The 16051-nt window shown below is 38.3% G+C and overlaps 1 protein-coding gene across 2 annotated transcripts in view; it reads right to left on the bottom strand.

Moving 5' to 3' along the window:
* Positions 1-16051, bottom strand: part of BEGAIN (brain enriched guanylate kinase associated) — a 153607-nt gene that overhangs the window by 45910 nt on the left and 91646 nt on the right. For both annotated transcript variants that reach the window (XM_082283168.1, XM_082283169.1), the window contains one exon: positions 12388-12454. In XM_082283168.1, the coding sequence (XP_082139294.1) occupies positions 12388-12454 (67 nt within the window). The remainder of the gene's footprint in view (positions 1-12387; positions 12455-16051) is intronic.

Raw genomic sequence — 16051 nt, forward strand, 5'->3', positions numbered from 1 at the left:
AAGAGATGTGCCCAAAGGTTGTTTCTGCCTATGTGCTTAGACACCTGTTTGAAGGTGGCAGTCACACAGTAGAGGTGTTTCTGCCTCTCATTGGAATAGAGCAGAGCCTGGGCACTAGCTGAGTCCTTATACCTTAACTAATAAGCTAGAAGTAGGAGACATGAAACACAAGTTTTGTCCTAAGTTCTGATTACTGCTTCCTTGTATTAATTTTCCCAAACCCAAAAACCTCATTGACTTCAGTTCCATTAGAGAGCAAACTCCATTAGAGTGCACACTCCTCCATGACTTGTAGGTAAAATATCAAAGTTATTGTTTAAATTCCTTCTAGTTATATGAACCTCATCATTATACCTACCTTGTATCTTACAGGTTATTTTCCGGTATATTTTTCCTTCCTTTACCTATTCTCAATGTTTCAGACCTTACAGCTGGTATTGACTGTTATCAGTTTTTCTTTCTACTTGCTACTTTTACAGCTTCCATTTTACACAGCAATTGTTTCCTTCTTCTTGTAAAGTTTTTTAATCATAGGTTTCTAGTCTTTTATTCCTAGATGTGAGATTTGATTTTAGCAAAACAATGTGAACAGTGATAAGTGTTTAAAATCTTTTCTCCCAGATGGCTTGGCTCAAAATAATTTGAAAGAGTCACTCCTTTGCATTGAAAACAGATATCATTGCTTTGGACTTTATTCTATGTACCAATATCAAATGTAACAAATTCATGATCTCTTTCCCTTAAGCTACAACTCATTTTAGTTCAAAGATGAGTCCCTGCATTTATCATAATGAAGGCAAGGAGAGATTCCTTCATGTTTAATGCAGAATTTTCATAATCAGAAAATTGTTTCTGTAATTTTTTTAACCAGGGGTAAGGAGCTCTGTAGTGGCTGTAAGAGACCATCAGCATAGGTCATTAAAGCTAAAGATGACAGATTTTTTCCTCCTCGCTGTTACAAACAGCTCTTTATAGAGATTCTGCACTACTCATCACAGGGTTATTATGGTCTGTGGCAGGCAGAGACCAGCATATGATCTACCTCTGCTATCTATTAATAATTGAGGAATATTCAGGACTACTATTTTAGAGTTGCCAGGCACAATAGAGAGTGCTGTTCCCAAGCTCTGCAATCCACTTAGCCTATCCCAAACAAGCTAAGTTAACCATTTTAGTTGCACAAGTCTTTCCCATGAGCTGAAGTCATTTTCCAGCACCAATACATATACATTGCTTCTAAATCTCCTAGTTTATTACTAGATTCTTAGTTCTGGCATGCAGACAGCTAAAGAGACTCTTTTCATACATCTTGGTGGCTGTGGGTTGATTGGTTTTATTGTGATTGGTTTTGTCCTTGACACCTTGATTGTATGGCAAAATCCTTCATCTTCTACCCCTTTTTTGTTATCTAGGTTGATACCTGGCTGGTACAGCTCGCCAGTTGCACAGGCAGGACTTTCCTAACTGCTTTAGATGAATACAGCTAAACCTAGCATCTTCTTTTCCTCACAGCAGATGGCTGAGGATTCCACAGAACCCAAATTCTGCACCTAAAGCCACATTACTTGCTATCAGCTCTCTTCCTGCTTTCTATTCTGTTTTCCATGTAGTATAAGAAGGCTCTTTGACCAGAACTTGTACGAATGGCTCCTGTCTTTCAGCAGTCTACTGGAAGTCTGTTAAAGACAATAAAGCAAGCTGGCATTAGCACCTGGGGGGGAATAATCATTCCAATTCCTCATTCTAATCTCTGAGCCTTTAGAACTGGTTAAATCGGCTTAAGGGAGAGCAAGTGTAGTTAAAATGTTGAAAGAAGCAGGCAGATTCATGCTTCTTTAGAGCTCTCTTCCTAAAGGGCTTCTGGCCTTATTTCTTCCTCCTCATGGAATATATTCTCACTCTTAATATTTATCTCTGGCTATTTAGCCAAAAGAAAAATTCCTGGAAGCTGAGCAATAGAAAGCTGAGCAAGACCATGTAGTGAGGGTTTATGAAAAATCTCATTGCAGCAGATAAAGCCAATTACATGTGTCATCAAGGAGTAAAATAAGTCTTGCTCTAATGAAATTTCTTCCCTTGATGTTATATTTATGGAGCTCTTGCGTCAATGTATCTGGGAACATTGAGATGAAGATACATTAAAATAACAGCATAAAAATTCTCACAGGAGCAGAGCAGGTACTGGGGAATCATCCAGTGGGGAGATAATTCTCCAGTCACCCTGAGAAGGGGAGACAGCTGCTTTCCCTGGTGTCGCACGGGACTGTCAGCATCTCTCCTGCCTACAGACTGCTTCCCTCCTCAGTGTGCTCTAGGAAGAAATATCTAACTGGAAAAAAAGAAACGAGTAAATAAGCAGAGACATTTAGACTGAGGAGCAAAAGTTTTGTGTTCTCCAGCCTCTGGCAGGGTCTCTCCTGGTTGCAGGGTTCTCAGGACTCCAGCCAAGGAGAGAGGGGAGCCACTGTCCCTGGTGTGTCTCCGGAGGAAAGTTTTTCTTGCTCATCTTCCTCCTCATGTCAACCCCATAAAGTCACATGGCTTGGGCTTTACATGTCAGAAACCTTAGTGCAGCAGGTTGGCACAACCATATTTTGAATTCTTTACATTTTCTTACTAGGCTTACTTGGAGATCTAACAAAACTGACTTCCCCATTGAGACAACCTTCACTAGCATCTTGAGTTGGGTATTGAATGGTTGCACCCTATTAGAAGAAACTAAATATATCTTAATAGAATAGATTCAATAATTGGTAACTTAAACTCTAATTTGCTTTCCTGGCGTCATGTATAAAAATCATAGTTTTACTTTACTAGGCATGTTTTGTCTATTTATTCACTGAAATCTTTGATATCTCCCTGTATCCACATTAGAAATTTGAAAAAAAAAATAGCTAAAATATTTAAACAGGAAAGTACCAGGAGTTTTGATAGAAACCTTATATGTTCAGCTAATTTGAGACAAAAACATGCTAATGTTGTACCATGTTCACTTCAATTAGCCTTTTCATACAAAAAACCTAGATTGTGGGACAAAACAGAATACTTTGCTACTTTAACATCACCCAATAGTGGAACAAATTTCATTGTAATTACTACAGCTGCTGTACAAAGATCCATTCAGTAAATTATGCTTTAAAAAATGCATTGAGAGACTTGGGCTAATTTTATTAGAGGGTTTAATTCAGATTCTCTGTCTAGTAGTTGGGCAACTGTGAAAGAACTATTTATTATTTTAAAGCTTATACTGCTGACTGATGCATGCTAATACATTTTAGATTTAATAATCACATCTTCCTTAATTGAATTGTATTTTCTCAGACAGAGCACATAATTAAATTAAGTCTTTTCTAATCCTTCTCATGCCAGATTATTCTATGGTACATTGGGGAAGAATAGTCAAAAGTGTGAATTTAGTTAATTTAAGCCTATTGGAAAAATCTGTAGTCATGTGGAAGTTTGATATATCAATCATTTCCCAAAATAAAGAGATTTATTCTTCCATACAAATGTTCTGCAATAATTACAAAGTGTATAGAGGCAACAAGCCTTAAAATACAACTAGGAAGGAACCAGTTTTAAGAAAATACAGCAAATTTCTACAGCAGGTAGTGAAATCCTTGTACCACATTACCAGCAAGTCACTTTAGACAATTGCTCTCAAATGCTGTTATGGAGAATGAAGATATAAGAGGGAAGACACAGAAAACAAAGCCAAGATGTGCCTAAAAAATCGAAGAAGAGAGGAATGAGAAAATGTTTTACTGGACACAATGTGCTTGTGTATACTTGTCAGCTCTTTCTAAGATGCAGGTCCAGAGCCTAGGAAGGGTTCTCCAAGACTAAAGGGTAAAAAACCTGGTTTCAATGCAGGGGAAAAATAATTTAGAGTTGGGGATGGATTTCAAGACATGCCAAGGGAAAGACAAAGCAATAAAAGTATTTTTCAGGGAAGAAATTTATCTGTCAGCTGAAATTTTTATAATCTACTTTGCCCCTTCACTGAAAGAGTTGTAAGAGGAGGAGAATAGAGTTTAGGCATACAGAGGTTTACTTATTGAATGCCTTTTTCTGATTGCTGTGGACCTTTTGATAGAATAAAACTACAGCAATATAATTCATAGTGTGGTCTTCAAGCTTGGCATTTTCTTCTTTTTATGATAGATCACAGGAACTGAATAAATGGATGTGCTATCAATGTATCTTCTGTGCCCATAACACTTTAGATGATCTATCCTGCAAAGTAGTGATATGGAAATAAGCAGCATCTTTTTCTCTGATAAATGAGGTGTTGTCTCAAGTCTGAATTACTGACCTGATCTAATCTGTCCATTTGTCCAAAATTATAGAATTTATCCTTTTTAGTAAACAGCACTTGTTTCTGACTAAATATGACTTGCAGCAGAATCTGATTTTTCTTCTTGATTTCCCAATACTATAATTTTGTTAAAGATAACATCATGGGGCTGTAGTGTTTTGTCTGAGGATTCTGATATGCTCTCTGGCATTTCACTTGAAGAATGATTTGCTCTTAATGTCATATTCAACGTGGTATTAGCAAAGGTCTTACAAAGATTTGTTTCCTTGACTACCCCATGTTACAGGCTTGAAAGGTAATTCCATAGCAGTAAAAGGGAAAAAAACTTTGACACTGGTGTATAATTAATAACGTATCACAGAAAGAAATCTGTTTAGCAAAGTGCTGTCAGGGTTCTGCTTGTGAAGTAAAAGCATGCTTTTCTTTCTGTGCAAGTGATTTGTAAAAGAAATGCGGGATGATTACTTTTCTTCCTGGTACAACAAGTGCTAGTGTTGATCTTTAATGTTTCTTTATGGGGGCAAGCCTGCCTCGACTGAGCAGGGTGTGTCACTTCACACAGCTCCTCAGCGCTGACAACTGCAGGAGTTTTGCTCCTAATTTGAAATAATGCCAAACTACATGGCATACACGTTGTAAAAGGACATTGCAATAAAATCCGTTTACACCTGCACCTCCTGCTAAAGGTCTTTTTGTCACAGTGTCATCTTGAAACTCCTGAGGTTTCAGTTCAGTGCATGTCCCGTGTCTAACATGAGCTCAGGATAAAGGCACTTGTCACTTCTTATTCAGCTTTTTTGGAATGGAAATCCAAGCAGCGAATTTAAATAATAAACAGGGATCCTTTACCTAAATTCAATGAATGCAAACAAACCTGGCCCTAGGCTGGGGAAGGGTCCTGCCATTTCTGGCCTGGGTTCTGCTTAGATGTGCTCTTTGATATAAAATATGGATGAACAGGGTATCTCTACACAGGCTGATTGCTCCTCTAAGCAGGAATTAGCTGGCTTCTCATCTTTTTCAAGTGTTCAGGACTTTGCTCCAGGCACTAGATATCTTTTGTGGCAAGAAGTTTTTTCCCAGTTTAGAACTGTTTTATTTTGCTGACTTAGGCCCTGTTCTTTGGGAAACCAGCAGTGCTGAGGATCTGTTGTTTATAAAGGAACGTAATCAGTTCATTATCTAACCCCACTGACAGCAGGATAAACTTGTTGGAAGCCAGAGGGTAGTTTTACTTGCCATCAACTTCCTTGGTCTCCTACGGCATTGCAATTATGCTTGAAAAAGATGTCTTTCCTATCAGTTCATTAGAAGCCTTTCTAAGATAGCTAGTCAGCTTCACAGCCTGTGCTCTTTCTTCTGGCACTATAGATGAAGTTGAAAAAATGTACTTATAGTCTTTCCTTGTACCTATCATCTCCCACATTTCACATCAGTGGTATGCCTTGCCAGGGTAGAGTCCTTCCTGATACGAAAATGCTAAATAAATTATAGCTGGAGGGAATAGATATGGTGTTGACTGATGCTAATTCCCTGAAGTCAATGTAATAGTGTCTTCTGAGGCTGTGTTAGTGACAGGAGGTTGAAAGAATAAATGTTTCTTTCTGGAGGAAAAAAGAAAAAGAATGAAGTACAGGATTAAATATTACACCTCTAGTGAGCAAGGAGGATTCTGCTGGAGATACATGCCACTTGTGATAATAAAGAAAAGGTCTTACAATGTTGATCATCCTTCATACCTTTAGTACTGTTCTGTGAGCACAAAGTATGCAGCCAGAAAATGTACTAATTCATCTTTCTCCATCCCTCTCTTGATTTTCAATTCACAAAAGTCATTGTCTTGATTAATTCTGTATTCTCTCCTGTACTGAATAAGTGAAATGGTTTTGGATTGTGCAGATGCAATACTATTTCCAAAAAGTACTTTTCTTTATTTAGGAAAAAATTAATAGATTATGAAACAGATGATCCATAATGACCTGTACTAAATACTCTAAGTACTGTATACTAACTGAGTACCAGTACTCTGCTTGTATTTCTTTCTTTCTTTCTTTCTTTCTTTCTTTCTTTCTTTCTTTCTTTCTTTCTTTCTTTCTTTCTTTCTTTCTTTCTTTCTTTCTTTCTTTCTTTCTTTCTTTCTTTCTTTCTTTCTTTCTTTCTTTCTTTCTTTCTTTCTTTCTTTCTTTCTTTCTTTCTTTCTTTCTTTCTTTCTTTCTTTCTTTCTTTCTTTCTTTCTTTCTTTCTTTCTTTCTTTCTTTCTTTCTTTCTTTCTTTCTTTCTTTCTTTCTTTCTTTCTTTCTTTCTTTCTTTCTTTCTTTCTTTCTTTCTTTCTTTTCCTTCCTTCCTTCCTTCCTTCCTTCCTTCCTTCCTTCCTTCCTTCCTTCCTTCCTTCCTTCCTTCCTTCCTTCCTTCCTTCCTTCCTTCCTTCCTTCCTCCCTTTCCTTTCTTTCTGATAAACCCTGTCTTTGCCATTTTCAATTTATTTTGAAATGGGAGATAAGCAGCTGGAATTGTAATTTGAATCTGGGGAAACCTAGGAAGTCCTCTGATGTTTTCTATAGGCAGTTAATTCAGGTAGAGAAGACCTAGAAGTTATTGGGAAATTTGCTCCTTGCTTCTTGATGACCTTGGCCAAGGTATGTCACTCTTCTATGGTTCGTTTTTTGCATTCACAGGTGACACCAGCTTTTGTGAAGGACTTTGAGATGTGAAATGCCTGCTACAGAACACCTTTTCAGGCTTATTCTTGTTCTTGCTTTCTCTGTCATTGTGGTGAATTGGGAGACAATTACAAAGGACCGAGGCACTTACAAGAAATACACAGGTCAAAAATACCCACATCCCACACATATTTCTGGTTTTTTCAGCTATTTTGAAAGCAATGGCTTTTTCTGTTCTCAGCTGTTCAATATGGTGTCCCTAGGGATTTTGCTAAGAGACAGAGACCAAACCATGGAGATCAGGATGAAGAAAATGATTGAAAACCTCAGGTATCAGAAATGCATATCAGTGGCCAAGAGATAAGACATATTAAGAAGGAGTTTTGTCATCATGCAACAGAGACAGTGTTGGAAGTGAGAAGGGTTCATTGTCACTTTACACCTTCCTTAGGCTTCTCACACCTGTGGAAGATGTCCTACTGAGAGGGAGAGACAGAGCAGAACAGTCTCATGCCTTTTGGAAAAATGGAAAGTAGTTTCCAGAACAGTCTCTCATGAGAGCAATTCATGTAGAGCAATCAGGGAGTGGCTGGGCTGCCTTAGGTGTCTCTTGGGAATAGGACTGGGCAACCATCACCAATCACATAACAATGGGGCAACAATGGGAAGTGAATCTCTGTTCAGAGAGAGTGAAAGGACTGAGAATGTCTGAAAGCCTGTGTGCTCATGCTCATGTTCCCGAATTATCCAGGAGAATTCATTTATTTGACTGCAAAACTCATGAACCTACTCAGTCTGAGCTTGTGTAGTTGCTGCAGGTGTTAGTGTGTGTAGGTCCTACTGTTTACTTGGCAATATTTTTAACCTGGAATATGATTGTGAAGAGTTAGGGAGAAATGGACATCTTTAGCACAAAGTGTCTGTAAGCATAAAACCATCCAGCCTTAAGTCCTCCTAGAAATGCATTTTTCAACTGCTATTTTTATAAATTACTTGTTTCTGTGGCATTTACGGTCATTTCCTTCCTTAGAAATGTTATTTTGCAGTTGTTTAGTCCACAAAGCACAAACCTTCTCTGGCTTCTGCCTTAACTAACCAACCAGTAAAAATTTCTCTTGAAATTCACAGCTGTCTTCACTGAATGTGAGTAAATGAGCCTGTCAGGTTGAGCTGACTCCAAACTTTCTTGTCTTTGGGATGCAAATCCTTTTAAGTATATTTAGGTCATCTCTATTTGATTTTCATGGGACATGGGGGAGGAGAAGAAACTTCTTCTTCCATAAAGGAAAGAAAATGAAAAAGATGGGCTTTAAATCACTCTATTCAAAGTCACTATCAAAGTCATGATGTTCCATTCAAGAACCTGAGGATGCTGGGCTTCTGTTTTCCTTATGTTTGTGTGAGAAAAAGGATTTCTCTCCATTGTTTTAATCTTTCACCTATGATTTAAACCATATTGGGGTTGTGACTGGTAGGTATCATAGGAGACTCAGGTGCAATCTAGTCACTGGTTCAAATTGCAAAGCCAAACTGCTGGTACTTAGATGTTTTTAATGTCTGACTGAAATTGTTCATCAAATTCCTCACTACTTTCCATATTCTTTACCTTCCTGGCCTGGATACCCAGCAATCTGCTTCTTTTAAAATAACATTTCCCTGACACAAGTTCTCAGAGCACCACTTAAAATTGCCCAGCTCATATTTAATTCCTGTTTGGATTTCCCCAGCTGGAGATACTTAAGTATATATTATGACCAGCAAACTGGAAAACCCCAGATATTCAAGAGCTGGATAAATAACTCTTAATAACGTAGAATATAAAGTATTTGCTGTACATCTTAGTCCTCCTCCAGCTCATAGGCAGAGGCAGAAACAGGATAAAAATCAGTGCAGTGCTCAGAAAGTGCAGCATTTCAGGCATGATCATCCTTAACACAAACCCCTCTTTACTGCTGGTTTATATAATAATTTCTTCCAACTTCATGGCAGAGTCGCACTCCCAGTCTGCCTTAATGTGAATGAAAAATCAGGCTGTGATGTGTAATATTGCAAAAGTTCTATGGTAATATTAGCTGCAAACTTTGTACATTTTTATTGAAAAAATGTAAGAGTTTTCATCTTGACGGATGATAAAATGTATGATGCACTTTGTGCAGAAGGCCGGTGCTGGCTTTGCAGAGGTGGGAACCAGAGCTGATACCATCCAGCAGTCTGTTCAAACTGTGTAAAAATGACATCTTTTGAGGTGTTTCTGGATAATAAGGTCTCCTGAGCTCTTTGCAGCTGGATTTCTGTGATCATGTTTTCAAGAACATTCAAAATGCAGATGGGGGAGGAGAAATGGGTGTAATTTTCATTAGCAGTTGGGTTTATTAAGCAGCTATTATTAGGCTTTAGTTCTTCCCAAAAGAGGATACCATTAAAAATCTGGCTTAAGGCATTAAAGGTAAATCTACAGAACTAACTGCAGCCAAAAGCCTTAAAACTTCAAAAGCTTTTTAAAATACGTTGCTTAATTCCAGACAGGATCATATGGAGAATACAACAGGATTGAGATCATATAAAGGATTTCTTACCATGTGGTTGGGGTGACTTGCATAATCTACTTGTAATTGCTGTTTGTGAGCAGCAGGACCATGGCAGAGCATGCTCCAGAAAATCAAACAAGTGTAAAGGTAAGTGAAGATAACTGATGACAACTGGAACTAAATATTATAAAAAGTTGTTTGATTAAACAGTGCTTTGATGGAATTGCAGTGCAAAATGTGAGGACTCTGCCTAGTCTTTTCACACATCTTAATGGAGAAAAGAGTTATAAAGATTAATTATTTAGGAAGACAGCCTGTATATTCCACCAGTGCTTACAAAACCAAAGAAACCTTCTCCAGCTGAAGACACTTACTGTGGTAAGAACAATAGTTTTATAAGGAGTGACAGCAGAGCTTTAACTCTGTGCCACATTCCTCTACTGTTCCATGTGTTGTCTTGCCCAGTTTATTACAGCAAGCTCTCCCCTGATTTCAGGATTGCATTTTTTAGCTCTTAGCCAAATCAGACACCATGGTTTATATTTTATATTTATACTTCCACTTCTGATGTGACAGAGGTTTCAGCTGGATACCATTTGCTGTGATCAGAAGTGTGCTTTCAAATATTTTTAAATATTTTATAGATTATCACCCAAAAGGAAGCAGAGCCTAGAAGAAAAGTAACTGCTACATCAACTTCTTTTCTGTGACTCCTGATGAATTAATGATTATTCTTTTGCATCTCTTATACCAATAGCAGGCATGAAAGGCTTTAACATTCAGGATACCAAGAAATGTTAGAAGAGGGAGCCACAATGAACTCCTAGATAAGTTGTGATGAGAAGGACCAGCCACTGGGAGAGGGGGAACTGTGGGTCACCTGTTAGGGCAGGGAGCAACTCATCTCCTGGGAGCATCCCATGTTGTCTACAAGGGGAGCAAGGGACTACTGCCTGGGTGTCTTTCTTCTCCTACTTGTTGAATTTGAACCCACTAAATAGTCAAAACCTGTGTAAGTGTGAGTGTATATATACATGTGTGTGTACAAAGGGATGGGGTAGGGGAGAGAAGGAGGAAGTAAACACATGGTTTATATATTTGGGTTTGTATAAGGGTAGAGAAATCAGAAGTGCTTGATTTTAGAATGACAAACTAAACAAAACAAAACAGTACACACAGCTGTTCCTCCTAAGCAGGAAAGGGAGAGAAAGGTATCCAAGAGCCCACCATAGCTGTTGAATAACCAGACCAGCTGTTCAATTCAACTGTCTCTGAAGTATTGAGGGCTTTTGGAGCACCCTGAAAATCAAAAGGTTTGACTTATCTAAATCAGATATGGTACTTTCTTCTTCATGTTTTTCCTTTTAATAGAGTTTCTAGTTCACATTTGTTTTGTTTCTTCAGTTTCACTATTTCAGAAAGTGAAGCAGTCTAGAGTTAAGTGGTGTGCAGAGCCTGACTGATCTTCTCCAAGCCTCTAAAGCTATCTTCAGTGACTGTCATATTAGTGGGATAAAGAAAGGCACGGTGCTCCAAGGGACTGGTTTTACATCTTTCTGTGCTGTGCTCTGAAATAATTTCTCAAGGATTTAACTGGATGCTGAAACAGCAGTTTAAAAATTCTTTGCTTTGATCTGAAATACCTGATAAAAACACATGGATTTTCTGGAGTCCCTTCTGTGTTTCTAATATTATTATTTCATTTACCAGCCCAAATGACTCTACTTTATTTATCTTTTGTGGCACATAGGTAATAAATGTTGGGCTACAGATGAAGTGATTTGGGCAAAATCCTCAAGTGGTTTGGACAAAAAGAAAAAGCGACAAAAGAAGAGTGGGTAAAAAAAGCAATAACCCGAGGCCAAACATTATTTACGCTTTTACAGTGTTTAAACATTTATTTATGAACAAATGTCAGCTACAACCCAGCTGTAACTTTGCTCTGTTGTTAGCCAGTTGCAAAAGCTCGGTCCCCTATTCATTGTTAGCTATTGAAATAGGATTCTGAGATAAGAACCATGGCATTTTCAAAAATTTGTTTATTAGTAAAGGCTGGTGCCTGTCCTGTATGTTACTATAGTCCGTACTCTCTCAAAATCCACAATAAATCATTCCCCCCATTTCAAGCTGCTCATCCATGCAATTGATACCTAAGATCTTTGGAAATTCAAAACTGTCTTTCTTTCCTCTCTAAACATTATCTTCACATTCCTTTGTAATTTTACTCCTACCAGTGAGCACAATGTCCCAGCAGCATTAGCAACAAGCCAGGGCACCAATGGCATTGCCATTTCTTTTTGACATCTTCAAGCTATTTTGAATCAGTGGTGCTGTGTCTTGCAATGTGGAGCCCACAAAGGCTGCAGTGTTTTCCTCTCTTGGTTATTAATTGGCCCATGACAGTGACATTGACATTGTGGTGGCAGACACATGCAGATTGTAAATTAATATGCTGAGATTGATAGTTACAAAAGAATTTAATTCAGACCATCCAAGCTCTATTAAATCACTTAAAAAAAAGGCTGAGTAGAAGCATGTAAGAAACATGAGAAAACCTTGGATTACCTTATTTAAATTTGATACTTAATGAAAACATAAATATTTAAAACCCATAAAGTTATTAACTAAATTTACCAGAATTATTTTAAAGGTACAATTTACTCAGCTAGATCATCAGTCAAGGCAATCTCTATTTAAATTGATGGAGTTATGTCATTGTACACAGCTTGAGCTCTTCACATGATATCTTTTCTAAGCGTCACTGCTTTTAGAGCTTGACCTTTTTTTTTGACAGCTACATACATGTTTTTCCAATGACTTAAGAACCATAAAACCACATTTAATATATATATTTTTTAAAAAAGCACTTATGATAACTTACCATTCTGTAAAGCTTATCCTCCAGATCCTGATTAATTCTTTGTAAGGCTAGGTAATTGTTTTGTATCCTAAAACAAAGATGATATCATGTAACTGAATGCATTGCTTTTCATGTTGTTTTTTACCTGTATTTTCACATCAGTACAAAACCTTGGCTTGCACTACTTGAATTCTATTTGCTTATCACTCCTGTTACCAGTCAGTGGTTGCCTTTGAAATTCAATTACCATCTGCTTCCTAAGCAAACTTCTTTGTCATATTTGCTTACTATATTTAGCAGCAAATTCCAGCAGGAAGTGAAGATATGTTGGTTGTTCTGCACTTGTGTGCAGACACACATTACAGCCTAGGAACTCGCACAAGGTAATTATAGTTTTACATCAGGCTCAAGAATAGTATGTCAGAGAGGAAGCTTGAGCTGTAGGCTTAGGCAGCACAAAAATAAAAGATTTATTGTGAAATTGCAGCAGAATCCTGATGACTGTAGCAACATGTGGGCATCAACATGTGACTTAGAAGAGAATATTTCTTCTTTCAACAGGAGTTCAAGGAGTTGCTTATTTTTTCAGGAAGTATATTTAGATACCTTAGCTGGGAAAAGATGGGTATTTATTTTTATCAGTACTTAGGGACTGAATGAACTCTCAAAATGAGGCTTCCCTGCTTATTCCAGAGCAACACACCAAAGAAAAGTTTCAGCCTGCATATCTTTAGGTTACTTAGATGGTAACCTTGGTATGGTAGTGAACAAGCCCGTGGGAAAATATTTTCCCACAGGCTGTGGGAAAAACATTGGCATTTTGGTAGTAGCTTTCTCTTCACAGAACCTAAGGAGGATAGCTCCTTGTTCATTACTACCCATCACCTCAGCAAGATGTATAACAAATGTAAAGCAAATATTAGAAACTCAGGGTTGAAAATTTTGTCTGAACAAATCTATATGTCTGTACTGATCAATAGGTCAAAGTATTTTCAGCAGTGAGGAGATTTTAGGTAATGTGCAAGTGTTTTCACTGTAAGAGTGAACTCAGATGTAATACACATTTATACAGCAGAACGCACTTCCTTTCAGAAGTCTGGATCCGGGTGTAGTTTCTGTGGTTATCAGGATGGGACTGGGATTAAAGAAGTCTCTTTGGTTTGTCATTTGGTTAGGAGTGGCTGTTGAAATTGGAATGAAGATCTGTTTTCCAAACATGCCACCCCTTCCTGGCAACGTGATGCTTCTCCCAGATTCTGTTGCCATGGAGATTTTCTTTCCAGTTAAATGATCAGAATTCTCCATCCAGGGCAGGCCAGTGGCTTGCAGTGCCCCTCTTGAGGGATGCAGAGCTCTGGCTGGGCCTCCCAGCAGTGAAATAACATCTGCTGCACGGACCTGAGAGGGGACGTCTGTGCCAAGGACATCTGCTCTGTGGATATAAATAATAACATCCCCATGGGTGAACCTCCTCGGGGTACCAAGGGTCAGCCCAGAATCATCAGCCATTTCCAATATGCATTGCAAGCCTGGGGGAAGTCTCAATGTTGCCTACATTTTACAGAGCTGCTGAGCAGAGACTTCCTTCCTGTGAGGAGGGTCTGTGGTAAACAGTGTTTGCTGAGGTGGTGACCCAAATGGGCTGAAAACCTCTGAGACTTGTACTGTGAGACTTGGTCAATACTCACCAATTCTCATAGTGCCATTATGCTTGTGTCCAGGTGACTTAAAGGATTGACTCAAGTTTACAATTCTCTGCATTGTCCATGCTCCTCACAGCATTTACCACTAAGCCTCTCTATAGACATTGACTTGTGCAGCTCTAGGTTTACTTGGGATTTTTCCAGCCATTTAGCTGACAACACAACGAAGACAAATCTCAGGGTACTCTGTACCCAGCTTTTTGTGGCACAGGAGAAAGCAGAGATGATCTTGATACAAGGAGGATTAAAATGGCTTTGCCTGCAGTTAGCACAAATATTTTTTTTTGCTGGTAAGGATGCATGCCATGGTGCAGGAAGAAAGGATTTTGGGAAATAAAATAGTGCCTTTTGGCTGAGCCCTAAAGTGCCCTGGCATCTTCTTTGTTGTGGTCTACATTTTTTGTCTAGTAAAGCAAAATAGAACAGATTAAACTTGCTTGGCACCCAGGAAGTTTGTGGTTCAAGTGGAGGTGGTGTAAAAACTGATTTAAACAGTTAGCACCTGCAATGCCCTGAAAGTTTGCATGTGTTCAAAAGCACTTGCATAACTTCCTGAAAGTAAAGGGAAGAAGAAATTTCCTTCAGGGCTTTTCTAGGTGTCCCTGTACCACAGGCTGTTCTGCAGTGGTTACTGATGTGGACAGCTCAAGGGAGACCCTGAAGGTTCCTTGTCCATAACATTGAGACCATGAATAAAACCAGCAGTGATTACTGCTTGGATAGACTCACTTATGGTAACAATGGGTTTGTTCCTCAGCTTCTGTTGTCACTTTTTCTCTTGATAAGAATGACCGAAAGGTTAACTATTATTAATTGTTTTTCAATGACAATACTTCCATGCCATAGATGGTGTTAGAAGGTTTTTCAAGTTTTTCACAATCTCCTTCTCTCTTTATAACTTCTTTTGCCTTTGCCCATCAAACTTTTGCCTGTTGTATGTTTAGGAGAAAGTAGACCACAAACTCTAGTTCTCTAGCACATTCATTTTGCACTGAGAAAATGACCACCTCCCAGTACAGTCAAATACAATCTAAAAAAAAAATCCACAGAAAGTAGGAAGCTGAGCTTCAAAAAGTGTTTCTATTGAGAACAGTATGCAAAGGTAGTCAAAATAAGCACAAACACATACACACATACACAAGCACATACACATGCACATATAGGCATAAACCCCAAATTGGAAATTCACTGTGCCAAAAGAAGTGTCAGCAAATGTAGGTGGCAAGGAGAGAAATGGACCCAGAAGTACATGGAAGAAAGTGTTAAAGGGATAAAAGAGGAACAGAGTCAGATCAGTCTTCGGGTAAAACTGTAAGATAAAGGGAAGGGGAAATAAAGAGTAGGGGAAGTTCAAATTTGAAAATGATCAGATGACCAAATGGTAACTTAATATTGTTTGCAGAAAAAAATACACCCAGATAGCCTGAACATTGTGAAGTATGAAATATTTTAACCTTGTAAATCTGGCTTCTTTGAAAAGAAAATGAAGGGTAGGCTTCAGTATCCTGCAAAACTGCTATAAGGATATAAGTCATGTGGCTTGATAACCTATTATCATTTGTTGATGTATTTTTGTCTTGTTCATGTCATTAGGAGATGCTCATGTAACTTCAGGTGCACATACATGCATCCATTAAACAAATATTTTGATTCTTGAACAAATTGGGGCCTAATTAAAAATATTCTGACCATATTGAATGTATCAGGTGTCTGTGCTCCAACACACCAGACAACACACTCCTCCCTAAGACTGCAGATCACTGAAGAGGAAGTCTGCAAAAAGCCTCTATTTCTCTGCTTCCACTCAATCTCAAGCCCTCTTAAGGCCATGAAATAAATCTAAAGTAAAACTTAGTCTTGGGCTGACTTTCTTTAAAGAAGAGAATTTCTCCTAGAGTGCAGTTAGCTTTGAAAAGTGACTCTCGAAAGAGTAGCTTCTTCAAAAAACTTTTCTCTCTCTGTTATCACAAGTTATACCAACA

The sequence above is a fragment of the Coloeus monedula genome, assembly GCF_965178545.1.
Source record: "Coloeus monedula genome assembly, chromosome: 6".
NCBI lineage: Eukaryota > Metazoa > Chordata > Aves > Passeriformes > Corvidae > Coloeus > Coloeus monedula.